At 38.3% G+C, this 14,400-nt stretch overlaps 1 protein-coding gene across 1 annotated transcript in view; it reads right to left on the minus strand.

The window, feature by feature from the left end:
• CHN1 (chimerin 1) overlaps positions 1-14,400 on the minus strand; it is a 131,338-nt gene that overhangs the window by 36,721 nt on the left and 80,217 nt on the right. Inside the window, exon 6 of the mRNA XM_008568392.1 lies at positions 1,001-1,078. Within this exon, the coding sequence (XP_008566614.1) occupies positions 1,001-1,078 (78 nt within the window). The remainder of the gene's footprint in view (positions 1-1,000; positions 1,079-14,400) is intronic.

Raw genomic sequence — 14,400 nt, forward strand, 5'->3', positions numbered from 1 at the left:
AACCTCATATTCTATAGTCTCTGAATTAGGTTGCAAAGGACAGAACTTCAAGGCCTTATATAATGCTATAAATACAGGCAAGATCTGCATACAGCACACTATTTTGATAAAAAAAGATTCAAGTACGGTAGATAAAACACATTAAAACAATAATCAATAATTAAAAGCTACACACACACACACACACACACACACACACACACACACACACACACACACAGTGAAAGCAAATACTCAAAGTGAAGAGAAGCCATGCTATAAATACAGGCAAGATCTGCATACAGCACACTATTTTGATAAAAAAGATTCAAGTACGGTAGATAAAACACATTAAAACAATAATCAATAATTAAAAGCTACACACACACACACACACACACACACACACAGTGAAAGCAAATACTCAAAGTGAAGAGAAGCTGCTAATGTCAGCAGCATCAACAGTCCCATGGTAGATATCCTCCTTTCATCATGGCCAATTCATTAACAGAGGAGAAAAGACAGAAACTCTGGGAAATGCAGACCATCTGCTTAATCCCAATGCAACAGCACATGTCTCTTATATCCAAAGCTTTTTACCAGAAATGAAGAGAGATAAGATCTAATTTTCTCATGAAATATCTAACAAATGTATTTAGACATATTTGCATCACAAATAAAAATAATGCCAAAATAAGGGAAAAAAAATAAAAAAAATAAATAAAAATAATGCCAAAATCATTATTAAATGAGGCCTTTCTAATATCAGCTAAGAATTTTACTAATGAATGCACATTGATTAAACAGCCTTAGAGAAAATGGGGTTGGGTTTCTATTAACTTTAGTCAGCTATTCCTTAAAATAAAATCAGGCCCAAAACATATCATTCCTTAAACAGCAAGAACATTTTAGTCAAGTCATCCTAGTTTTAAAAAGACATCAGAAGATATTCCTTTAATACTATATGTTTCAAGTCATGTGCATTTCTTATAAGAAAAGATTAGAAACAAATAATTCTTACCTTGAAATTGTGAACCTTCTCATATTTTGGAATTTGCTCATTTTCTTTCAGAGTTGCTCTTCTAACAAGTGATGTTAACTGCGAATAAGCAAAGAGTTTCAGAGGTTGCCAGATTGTCACAGACGACTTTGGAGAGCCCAGTTTCATACCCAAGGCTGCTATCAATAAACCTTGCTGACGGCCCTCTTGTTTTGATTTGTGAACTGCAGCTCTATTAGTTTTCCTCCCCGACCAAGACTCTTTGGATGGCATTTTGGGGTTCACGGGAAAAAAAGAAAACCTATGTTAGTATCTATGTCTGTCGATGAAGTCTATTCAGCTAACAGACGAGCATTCTGCCAGGCAGCACAGCTAACCTACGGAGAGCTGCAGAGAAACACCACAGAGAGGTGGAGGAGGAGGCTGAAGCACTTAAACAGAGGTCGACTACCCAGACAAATTCTTCTTTCTTCCTTTTTTTTTTTTTTAAAGGAATCTATATTTAAGCTTCTGAAAACTTAAAAGTCTGAACAGAAATAAAAAGAGTTGATGCTAACATACAAAACACTCAGCATCTCTTTATCCCTTTTCAAAAGCCATGCAATTTTGACAAATGATACATTTCTAAAAGCTTTCTTCTCTATCCAATATATTAATGTCCATCCTGAATGAAAGATGCCTACATACTGCCTGCAGTCAGTTTCTAGCAACAGCCACCCTGTGAAGCCCCTAGCTGGGAGTGTGGGGGAGGGGAGGGATTCGACAGGGGAGGCTGGATTAGACTGGCCACCGTAAGAAAGGAGATAACCAATGAAAATCAAGCAACAGTATTTAAGCACTGTATTCCTCAACTCACTCTGTCTCTCTGTTTCTCCCTCCTCTCATGTAAGATTTTCTTGCTGGCTCAAGGCAAAAGAAAAAAAAAAAATCAGTGGGAAGATAATGAGTAATGAATGAGTCATGCATTATTACAAAATGGAATTTTTTTTTAACCTATTAAAAGCAGAGGAAAATTAACATACAGCACAAGGTTTTAAAAAGAATGTACCACTGCCAGGTAAATTATGAAAGTTTGATCTATATCCCTCTTTGTGCATTATGGACTGAGATTAGTTAACTGAAACCCAATTTCATTAAAGATGATCAAAAACTGATAAGTATTATGATGAAAAAGAAAAGGAGTTTAACTCAGAAACGTACTATTTTCATGCAGAACAAGGAGCATGCTAACAGCCTCGAGTGGTCAGTTTTGTCTCTCAACTACGAGTAGTTTTGTTGTGGGTCTATGCTTAAATAGATGAAACCATTATTTTAAGTCTCTAGTCTCAACACTTTATTCGGAGAGCTTGTGGCCAAGTCATAGTGGGAGCCAGCTGAGAATAATTCCTCACGTACACAGGTCCCAGACACAGGTAGTGTAACTGTGCTTATATAGGACCTTTTAGTGTTTGTTTGCTCATGTAGAAAGGGAGGTGTTGAGTCAGACACTCAACACCAGCTCTGCTTAAGAGCAATACCTACATTTTTCACTAAGGTCCTATAAGAGGCTTAAATTTCCTCATTTTGGTTCCACAATCATCTTCCATCTATTTCCTCCCGCTATAGTAATTAAGTTTAATCCATTTTGATTCTAATGTTACACTGTATTTAAATGAATTCAGTACATTTGCTAGTATAAACAATTTATCTCAGATTTCGTAATCTCCAAGGGTTATGTGCCCAATGAATATTCTAGTTTAATTAGGGCATGAAGTGGTCCCTAAACTATGCTCGATATTGGAAACAACAAATGATTGATTTTCTAAACTTTCCCAAATTATTTCTATTTGAGTGTATAGTATCTTTTATTTCTTTAAAAAACATTTCCAATAAAGTCTACAGAAGTTTCAATTTCACAAATTTATACCTCAGATTATTAATATGAGACATAAAACGCTCCCATTCCAAGAGGAAATGCAATGAAAAAAGGTCCCTTGCCTAACCTGATTACTCTTCAGTTTAGACCTAGTTTGAAACATGGTAACTGAAATTACAAAGGCCAACCAACTCTTTGGACACGTATAGCCTAAAGTGAACTTTATCCAATTCTCAGAAGGCATGAGAAAAAGAGTCGAGTTTAATAGTAAATATTTTCTCCTCAACAATGTTTAACACCAAGTTAAGTTAAAGAAAACAATCACACATGTAAGCCAAATAGCACTTTTTTCTGAATATTTTTGATCAAGGTCCTGTGTTACAGATCATCCCCAGTCCTTCAGCTGTAATAACTAAAATTCAACTAAGCATAAAAATTTTCATGGTAGTTATCCAGAAAATTCATGGCCAGGTAAAAGTGAACATCTTGTTATTGAGAAGTAAAATCTACTGTAGACTCTGCAGAGTTGTACTGTGCTGTCTTTCCTAGGTAATTTTTTTACTTAATCAATTAATACTGGATTAATTGCAATTTGTACAGCTACCAAGGGCAGTAAAGAGATAGAAAACAAGAGATTAGGATGAAAAAAATCTTAGCTACTCTCAAATGGCTCAAGGTTCGGTCTATATTTTGCCCTCAACATGGCAGCAACTGCATTTCTGCGTTAATTCTGGTTAAGAGTTTGCAAGTCACAAGAACTACTAACTCTAAAATGAAGGACCAAAATCAATGTCTTGATGTTCCAGACAAATGTGTATCACTCATGCTTACTTTTATCTGGTCATATCTATCTACTTAAGTAAACAGTATAGAAACTATTAATTATTACTTATTACTTATTGAGTACTTATATTCCAGACACACAGGCACTTTACATATAGAATCCCAGTCAATCCAGATCAACCATACGAGGCATATATTATCCTCATTTTATACTTGACAATACTGAGGTCCAGTGAAGTTAAGAGTACTTATATTCCAGACACACAGGCACTTTACATATAGAATCCCAGTCAATCCATACGAGGCATATATTATCCTCATTTTATACTTGACAATACTGAGGTCCAGTGAAGTTAACTTCCCAAAATTGCACAGCTAGCAGGTGGTGGAGTTGGGCTCTGAAATATTATGCTATATCTACTCAAGGGAGAAAATGAGAGGAAACTATGGAGTTTGAGGGTAATGGTTTTCTTCTCTGTGATTCTATTCAAGGTGGTTTCACTAAGTTATCCTCTTGATTTCAAAGAGGAGCAATAGATAGTGATGGAGTTTGGATGTGTTGTCCCCTCCAAAACTCATGTGGAAATTTGATCTCCAATGTGGCGGTGTTGGAAACTGATTGAGTGACGGGGGTGGGTCCCTTATGAATGGATTAATGCTCTCCCTGGGGGAGGGGGGATTAATGAGTGAGTTCTTGCTCTATTAGTTCCCATGAGAGCTGGTTGTTTAAAGGACCCTGGCACCTCCTCTCTCTCTCTCTCTTGCTTCCTCTCGCCACGTGATCTGCTTGTTCCTGCCAGCTGCCTGCCACTTTCTGCCATGAGTAGAAGAGATGCAGCTGCCCCAGAATCGTAAGCCAAATAAACCTCTCTTTTTTATAAATTACCCAGTTTCAGGTATTTCTGTTATAGCAACACAAAACGAACTAAAACAGATGGTAAGACAGAGTAGGAATGAGTTAACAACAAATGGTAAGAAAAAAGTAATATAATGACTAAGACCTTAAGATTTCGAGCTTAGCATGCAGGACATGTAGGAAACGCAGACCTCAAGACTCAATTCAAACACCCTCTCGTTTGTGAAGGCCTTTGATGATTTGCACCAATTAGATGTGATCTTGCTCACCTGTGAACCTCAGAGTCCTTCACTGGTTCATTAATTATGAGACATGTCACATTCTACCTCATATCACAGTTACCTGTGCAGCTAGTTATATAAAATTAAGTCTTTTAGATCTTCATATAAACCTTCAATACAGCATAGTAGCTTAAACAAATAAAAGTTCCATAAATATTTGGTTAAAAAATAAAACCACGGGCTGGCCCGGTGGCGCACTGTAGCAGTGCACCGCTTGGGAAGTGCGGCGGCGCTCCCGCCGAGGGTTCGGATCCCACATACAGACCAGTTCCTGCTCACTGGCTGAGCAAGGTGCAGGGAGCAACACGGAGGGTTGCGATCCCATTGCCGGTCCCGGGCCGGTACGGGCGCGACACTGAGGGTTGCGATCCGTTGCCGGTCACGAAAAAAGATGCGATCCGTTGCCGGTCATGAAAAAAGACAAAAAGGAAAAATAAATAAATAAATAAAACCAAATGAAGGCAGCTATTTTTATTGGGGGCAGTGTGGTATAACAAAGATGAGATTTGAAATCACAGAAACTTAAATATGAATACTGACCTTGGGAGATTTTGCTTGGTGCTTTGGTCACCTTATCTACCTAACAGGGATAATCATACCTATCTAACAAGTTATGGAAAGTTTAAAGAAGATGACACATAAAAGATGAAAAGACCACCTGCAGACACCAAGTGCTCAATAAATGATGGTATTACAGGGGTGCTATGCTAAATATTAGCTGTAGGGTATGCTGGGTGAACATAAGACACAGGTCCCTGTCCTCAAGGAGTCTGTAATCTGCTTTTGGTCTATACTACACAAGCATGCCTGGAAACTCTTGCCCTTCACTTTGTATTATGGCCTCTACCCAATTTCCCACATTCTATCTTTAATCCTGTCTTTATAAAGGCATATAATGACATGTATGTTAGTTGAGGGAGCAGGGTTGGGAGGAGGGGTAGAAAATGACAAAGAAAGGAAATTATTAGTATTTGTTAAGGACCCAGGAATGTTACTTGATCCTTCACACAGTTGTCCTATTTATTGGTCACAACCATCCTGGGAGGTATGTTTCATGATGGATGGTCACTTTATAGATGAAGAAACTGGGCCTCAAGTAATGACTTGCTCAAGGTCACGCAGTCAGGAAACAGAAAGTCTGAGATCTGAATCTCCATCTTTTGTCTCCAAATCCTAACAGCTCTTCCTGCTACCTTATAATGGGAGTAAGAAACAAATGTTAAGATGTTGGGGATACAGTGCCTCTCATATTCTGGCTCTATAAAACAGAAGAAAATGGCTTAACTTGGTGGGGGTCTAAACTGACAGGGCACATATCCTACAAGGTCATTTTTTACTGGAAACACCAACAGTGTTTAGCTTTTTTTTTTTTTTTTTTTTTCCTTTTTTGTCTTTTTTACTGACCGGTAACGGGATCGCAACCCTTGGTGTCACGCCCGTACCGGGGACCAGCAAGGGGATCGCAACCCTTGGTGTTGCGCCTGCACCGCACTCAGCCAGTGAGCGGGAACTGGTCTCCACATGGGATCCGAACCCTTGGTGGGAGCGCCACCGCGCTCCCAAGCGGCGCACTTTCCAGTGCGCCACTGGGCCGGCCCAACAGTATTTAGCTTTTCATCCTGACTGGGAATCTTTGGCCTGTCTTCAGATGTGACTCTGCCCATCCCAGATAACGATATCACTTCTGGAGGTTCATGTGAATGAGGGTGATTGGCCTGGAAAAAACAATGGGCAGATTCCATGACCTCTGTTTCTTACTTAGTCCATACCATCTGTAACATAGAGAAGAGTACTATAAAAATGGTCAAAGGCTGGAGTGGGGAGTATTATGAGAAATAAGAAAAGGAAGGTAAAATAGGTCACCTTGGAAAGAAACACATTCACTGTTTCTCAAATAATAAAAACTTCCACTGTTGTTTGTTAAGTAATAATACTGGATTTTTGTTGAACTAGCTCTTATTTTTACCAAGTGTGGTAAAACAGGAAACTCATGGGCTCTGGGGCCAGACAAAACTGTTAACCATAACCCTGTCATTTACTGTTTGTGGCATGTCCTTGTCAAGTTACTAATTTATTTCAGTCTTTGTTTACTAATATGTAAATGAAGTAAAAATACTTACAGAGTAGAATTATTAATAATTAAATGAGATAATATGTGGGAAGTGTTTTGCATTATTTCTGGCACAGAAGGTAATCAATAAATGGAAGTTTCTCCTCCTTTCCTTGTATCCAAGGACCTATATTTCCAAGATCAGAGTTAGTATAATGTGTGACTCTGATACAGATGAAGACCCAAGGCCACAGTCCTGTGCAATGTGAGCTTCAGGTCAAATTGTAACTGATGGTTTAGGGACACGTCGCAGGCATCACTGTTCTGTAACCTTTACCCTACCACCCTGTCCCTGGCAATTTTGTAGAACCCCTATGCTTAAACTCTGAGTAATCCTATCAAATCCTGCTTACAGGATAGGGTCTGATCAATTTATTCACATTATGGTACAAATGACTGATTACACTTTCTTTTCCACAAGTATCTAATTTTTAATACGGGACCCAAGATTCAAGACAAAGGAATAAATCTTCAACTACTGAATGTCAGTACTCATTTATAAGAAGAATGTTCTCTAGGAAATTGGAAATACTTCATACAACCCAAACAGCCACCCCCTTTGTAACATCATGGTGATGCTAGACTTACTAACACAGTACTCCAGTTAACTAAGCTAAGTCAACATTTCACACAAAAAGCACCAGTGAGGAATGTTCTAACTGGCTTGGCCCTGAGGCTTGGGGACGTGAAGTGTTAGTGAATTAACTCTTAGGTAATTAGGGTTTCTGGTTCAGGTTTAGCAAAATCCTACCATTTCTATAAAATGTGAAAATTGAGGTATAAGCAACACAGCTTTTCTGAAACCTCCAATATCAAGTTATAACATGAGGATTTGTGAATTCAAGCAAATTCAACTCACTCTAGATATGCAGATAATTCCTACCCTCATCCTCTGAACTATAATTTGTAATCTAATTTTTTTCCATTAGAGACAGGAGTGGAATATTTTCCAAGATACTTAACAATATGTCTGCTTCCATTAATTTAACTGACAACACAGGGATGTGCTGAAAGATTTGGGTATGTTTAAGTGGGCCTGCTGGCTATAGCAAGTTCTGTCAAATTTACAATGGGGTTTTATCCATTACCCAATTTTGCAGGCTCAGAACCTTAATTTGTAAGCACAAGGAGATTATATTTATTTCTCAAAGGGAGACTAACAGGATAATACCAAGCTAATGAAACTGACAGGTAAAATCCGAATGACAGTTGTCTAGTTTATAGTAAGATATAATGAGATATAATTATCAATAAAGTGGGTGACCAACATGTTCTTTTTTGGTAGCACACCTATACTGGAAACAAAAAATCATTAGGAAGTTGGTAAGAATGGAATCAGAACAAGTGGAGTGGGTTAGATGAACTGAATATTTAATGCACTGAATATTTAAGACATCTGTTGAATCCTCTACAATTAGGATGGCCTTGCCAATGGACTGGAACACTCATCCATTTGGTGGGGGCTCCCTCACTTTAGGAGTGCCTGGATGGGCATAAGCAACTTCTACCTCTTTGAGTCTCCCTTTTTTTAGGTGTTTCTTTCAATTTTGAATATTTCTGCTCTGATATTTTAGGTTATTTTGAATACCTCTGCTCAGATATCTTAAAGTTAATTCATAAGACACAGTCTTATTTTTTCATTTACAAGTTCTTAGAGGGTGGTAGATGGTAACCCTTAAGTATCAGTAACAATTCATACAAAGAGTGCTTTGGGAAGATAAAATAAAATTTTGTCCTTATTCTGAATTATGTAACCATATAAACATGACTATATCCTATAATCATGTTACATATAAACAAAATTACACAGTAAGAGTAAAACGTTCTAGTCTAATGTTCCCCAATATTTGGCCACTGGCAGTGACGGTTGTATGATGATTATAACAACATTCTTCCCTGGCTCTTCTTAATGAAAAGCTGAAATTGGTCTCCATGGGAACTTCCTCTCAATCCACCCCTCCCCCACAATGAACCTGAGGGGCTACTTGGGGAAATGTCATTACGTTTTGATTTTTGTTTTACCCAAATTTTTGATAACTAATACCTGAAAGACTTATAAAAACACCGTAGGGGTAAAAAATAAAAAAAAAAAAATAAATAAAAACACCGTAGGGAAAATATAGGAAAATGGTCAGGGCCCCTCAGATGTTCGGAATCTTGCCGAGCATTTGATGTAAATGTGCACGTGTGCCCAGGTTCTCCTTGGTTATCGTCTAATGTAATTGCGCATGTGCACCCAGGTGTCCTGGGTTATAACTTAAGTATAAAGGACAAGTGGCTCTGATCCACAGGGCCCCCGCCCACGGGATGCCCCGAGAGGCCACCACCACTGCTGCTTCTGTTACTGCTGAGGACGGAGCTGGTGTCTCTGCCAATGGCTCCTGGGATCTTTCCCAATTACTGAGCGTGGACCTGCGTGTGAGGGGTCTGGTGACACAGCTTAGCATGTAAGGGGTCTGGTGACCCAGTCTGTACAGTGGGTTTGAAGGGTCTGTGAGACCTAGCCCTGACAATACAAATGGAAACAGTATAAAATAATGAAAGGTTTTGGCTTTAGTTATGAATTGCCTTGCCATACAATTGGCATAGTCATGTAACTGAACAACTGGCATAGTCGTGTAGCTTTACAAACACTATTTCTGTTCTGTAACAATACAGAAGGTGAAATCAGAGAACCTCTAACACTTTTCCAACAACTAGGGACATGTATTCACTTTTTCAAAATTTTTAGTTGTAATATATAGAAGATACAAATAAAAGGTAGACTCAGATTGATACTAGGAGTGTTTTCAGATTTTTAACTGCCATATGAGGTTATTTCAAGTTACTGCACCTCAGTGAACATTTTGCACTCACCAGTTTAACAGAGGCAATCCAGTATAAGAATAAAAGTTAAACACTAGGGGCCGGCCCGGTGGCGCACTGCTACAGTGCGCCACTTGGGAGCGCAGAGTGGCGTACTGCTACAGTGCGCCACTTGGGAGCGCAGCGGCGCTCCCGCCGAGGGTTCGGATCCCACATACAGACCGGTTCCCGCTCACTGGCTGAGCGAGGTGCGGGCGCAGCACCGAGGATTGCGATCCCGTTGCCGGTCCCAGTCCGGTACGGGCGCGACACTGAGGGTTGCGATCCGTTGCCGGACACGAAAAAAGGCAAAAAGAAAAAAAGAAAAAAAAAAAGTTAAACACTATATGAGGGGTCTTCAAAAAGTTCATGGAAGGATTCATATTATCTTTTAATTCAATTTTTTCCACAAACTTTTTGAAATAACCTCACATTTTTAGTTTTCTCATCTCTCCAGTAACTTCTGTTGATTAGGCTAGGATAAAGCCTAAACAATTTGGTTATTTTTAAAAGGAATTGTTAGTCTTGTTTAAACTTAAGTTATAAAGCTAATCTCTTCCTACATATTACGAAAACAAACTGTAGTTTGATTAGACTATCCCAATTGTAATTTATTTAAAATATTCATCTGAAGCCTTGATAGATAAATGTTGATTCATGGTATGAAGTAGATTTATGAAGTTCAAAGATACTTTCAAAAACCTATTTTTATTATTTAAAAATGCAATAGTGGCCTGAAGACAAAAAGATTTAACTTTCATAAATAATTACCCTGGGAAGAAGTATAAAAATGAACATAATTCATGGATGTATGAACTGTCTAACTCACTGCCAGACGTGAACTTTCCTTTGAATTGACAATGCTATAGGGCATGTTTTATAAGACAATGATGTTAAAAAAGTAAAACTAGCTTGCTTTGGGGCCTTTTCTAAAACAAACTTTTTATATCACGCTCATAGTATTTCATTTTGTGGAATTCCTGTGAAAGAATCCTAATGAAATTAAGAGAGAATTTTAACAACTCCTAACTTAAATGCTCTTCTTTCTACAAGAGACAATCATTAGATTCTTCATATATGTAAATACTGTGTCTCACAGAACTCATCATCTTAACAGTGATTTGAGGCACCTGAACAAAGCCCACAAGTGATCATTTACTAGAAAATTAGACACAGAAAGTCAGCCTGCAACAATTTGCTCTTGTGAGTAACAAAAAGATTAAAGGATGACTTAACATGCATCTTTTAGTGATATTTTAATGTACGGAGAAGAACCTACCCCGCTGATTTTCCTCCTCCACAAAGGATAGGTTAAAGGGAGATGCAAATAAAGACCTTAGGTTGATAAGGTCAGTTGCTGTTAAGGCCATCTGGCCAGCAGAGGCTGGTGCTTTACTGCCTTTTCCACCAAAATACCCCTAATAGCAACCAACAGTGAACAGGGATTTGCAGGGACCCAGGGGTGGCTCTCCCAACTCCCAATAATGTATCTATGCTTTTTTAATTAAAAAAAATGGTTTCAATCAATTACTACTGTGTAAAATTGATGCTCTAAAAGGATATGTCATTTTTAGGTTTAACATTGTAAACTACACTACTACGCCAGTTCTCGGGTTAAGGCAATAGCTACGCTAATTGTACGGCTAGGCAATCCATAAGTAAAGCCAAAACATTTCATTATTTTAGTTATACTGTTTCCATTTGTATTGTCAGGGCTAGGGCTCAAACCCTTCAAACCCATTCTACAGACTGGGTCACCAAACCCCTCACACGCAGGTCTATGCTAGGAAATTGGGAAAAGTCCCAGGAGCCACTGGCAAGTGAAATGAGCTCCATCCTGAGCAGAAGCAGCAGCAGCTTACAGGTCCAGTGGCGGCCTCTCAGAGGGTCCCAGGGGCACCGGCAGCAAAAGCTTGCAGCAACAGCCACCAGCAGCAGTAGTGGTCTCTCTGTGGCCCCCTCCCACAGGGTAGGGAGCCCTAGGGATTAGAGCCACTTGTCCTTTATACTTAAGTCCATAACCCAGGACACCTGGGTGCCCATACATAATTACATTAGACAATAACCAAGGAACACCTGGGCACATGTGCCTATTTACATCAAATGCTCGGTAAGATTCTGAACATCTGAGGGGCCCTGTCCATTTTACTATATTTTCCCAACACATATCCCTGACAACTAGCGGGGAAATGCATAATCTAGTTTCAGGAGAACAGGCCTGGAGCAGGCCTTAGAAAATCTCTTCCAGTCCTAGACCTGATTCTGTAATCATATTACATATCAAAAAGTAATCTGTGAGGTAACTGGCTTAATAATCCTGGCTTAGTCCTACTTTTCAATAATTTTAATTACTGTAGTCTCCTGCTAATCTGTAAAAAAAAAAAAAGGCCCAGCTTTCACACTGCCCCCAAATGGGTAGCACTAATACACAGAGATTAAGATTCTACAAAGTGCTTTGTCACATATACCATTTCACTGTATACTCACATTCCTGTTTTTCAGAAAGGAAATTAATTGATGTTAAGGTATTTGCTCAGGGGTAAAAATAATCAATAGGCAAAAAAGCATTGATGGAAACCCAGGCCTCCTGACTTCACTCACACCCTATCCTCTCTCCACTCTACTGTGAGACCTGGGCTATGATCACTGAGACCTGAGGATATGATCACTCAACATGTGATGAGACTCTTAACGCCTGGTAAGGTTCAGGTGTCACAAAGTCCCAGAATCATAAGCAAGCAGAAATATTCACAGCTGAAAATGACCACCCCCAATTTAGTTCTAAGCCTGACAATTGATTTACAACACACAGAGAAGTAAAGTTAGCCTTTATTAACTTGTGGCAATTTAAAAGCTTTTTTCATTATTTTGATAGTGATGGGTAAAGTGATATCTCAATCTTACTTAGATATATGCAGTCCTTTATCAGATGTCTATCAGAGTTTCAAGGAGAGTTATTTAACTGCATGCCATTTTGTTTTTGTTTTGCTTTTTTGCATTGGCTTTTCCTGTTCCTTAAATGAAAATTAACAAAACTATCCTCTCAATCAAACTGAAAGAGGGGACTCTTGAGCAACTAATTAAACTGTCTTCAGACATAGATAATTAAGTTTTCCATTAAAATCTACCAAGCAGACACACATAATTTACAAGGGTGTCTCATGGGTAAACAGTCAAGTCTTATGTTTATAACTGAAATTCCAGATTGGCCAATGCAGTAATATAATTAGGATGTGCTTTATTTTTAAAAGAATATTAAAAAATAAGGATGCTGGACATGTGGCCTGAGACAGTGTAAACACTTTATATACCCCACAAATTCATTAAATGAAAATACTAAAATGCTCAAAGTATATACGCAGAATACTAAGCTCTCAATTTTCATTCAGCAATTTTATTGAGTGTCTACTATATGCTAGGTGGTCATGAAACCATAGTGAATACCAGAAAATAGGGCTGTATGCTTCTTTACAAAGACAGATATTAAACAAATAAATACATATTTAATGAATAAATTATAATTAGAATAAGTATTGGGTGGATAATAGATCTTTTCATCCTTAGTCCCAATAATCACATTGTTAAACAAAGATTACATTCATCTATGAAACCTATGTCTGAACCTTTCTTCCAATCTGCTCCCTCCTCTCATGGGACTTCTGTGACTCTAAAAGATGACTTCTACACATCTCTCCATCCTAGATTTCTCTCTCTCTCCTTCCAATCGGTATGTGCCTCCAAAAGACCTCTAAGGCCCAAACCACAGGGTCCTTTGCGACCACCTCATACAGTCCTTATACAAGAAACAAAGCAGACAGGGAACTGCATTTTATAAACCCTCATCCCAAAGGGTAAAAACAATTTTTAAAAATTTTAACTGAAGTTCAGTGTTATCTACAGTTAAGTGGTTAAAAGCTTGGCTCTTCAGTCCAAACTATCTGTAAAAGAATCTCATTTCCACTTACTAGTTACGGGACCTTAGGTAAGTCTCAGTTTCTCTATCTGTAAAATTGGAATGATGATAGTACCTACACCTCATAGGGGTGTTAGGAGAGTGATATGCGATAACGTATGTAAAATGTATAAAATGTATGTAAAGCACATATTTTTAGTACCTAGAATGCAGACAGTTCTCAAAACTCTCAGACTAGGTGGTGGGGGTGATTTTGATACTATCATTATCGGTTTTATCACCTAACACAATGCTTGGAACAAAGAAGGTGCTAAACAAATGTTGAAAGAATGAGCAGGCAAAGCTCATGGCACATTTGTAAGACTCACTGAATTCTTCACTCATAGACCAGTTCCTGTCTGAATGACTGCAGCCTCCTGCCCTTATCCTGTCAGAAGAAAACAGAAATTTTTTGTCTTACAGCAAGGTTATTAAAAAAGTAATGGCTGGCTATAGGTGAAAGGAAGAAAGGCATTTTAAATGTTGTTTCCTCATATGACAGCCAAAATATATACAAAATATGAACCAATAACATGTTAGAGAGAAAACTTGTAATAATATAGGTGTCTTAGCAACACAGATGACTAAAGGAGACACTGAATTGAAAACATTTGTTGTGCTAAGTACCTACCACTAGTAAGCCTAGTTCAAAGTTTTATCACGTTTTCTTCTATGAACTCAAACCTGTAACTTGCTATCGAATTGCAAGATGAAATTATTTTGATTATTTTTAAATATGT

Source organism: Galeopterus variegatus, unplaced genomic scaffold (genome assembly GCF_000696425.1).
Source record: "Galeopterus variegatus unplaced genomic scaffold, G_variegatus-3.0.2 Scaffold405, whole genome shotgun sequence".
In the NCBI taxonomy this organism is placed as follows: domain Eukaryota; kingdom Metazoa; phylum Chordata; class Mammalia; order Dermoptera; family Cynocephalidae; genus Galeopterus; species Galeopterus variegatus.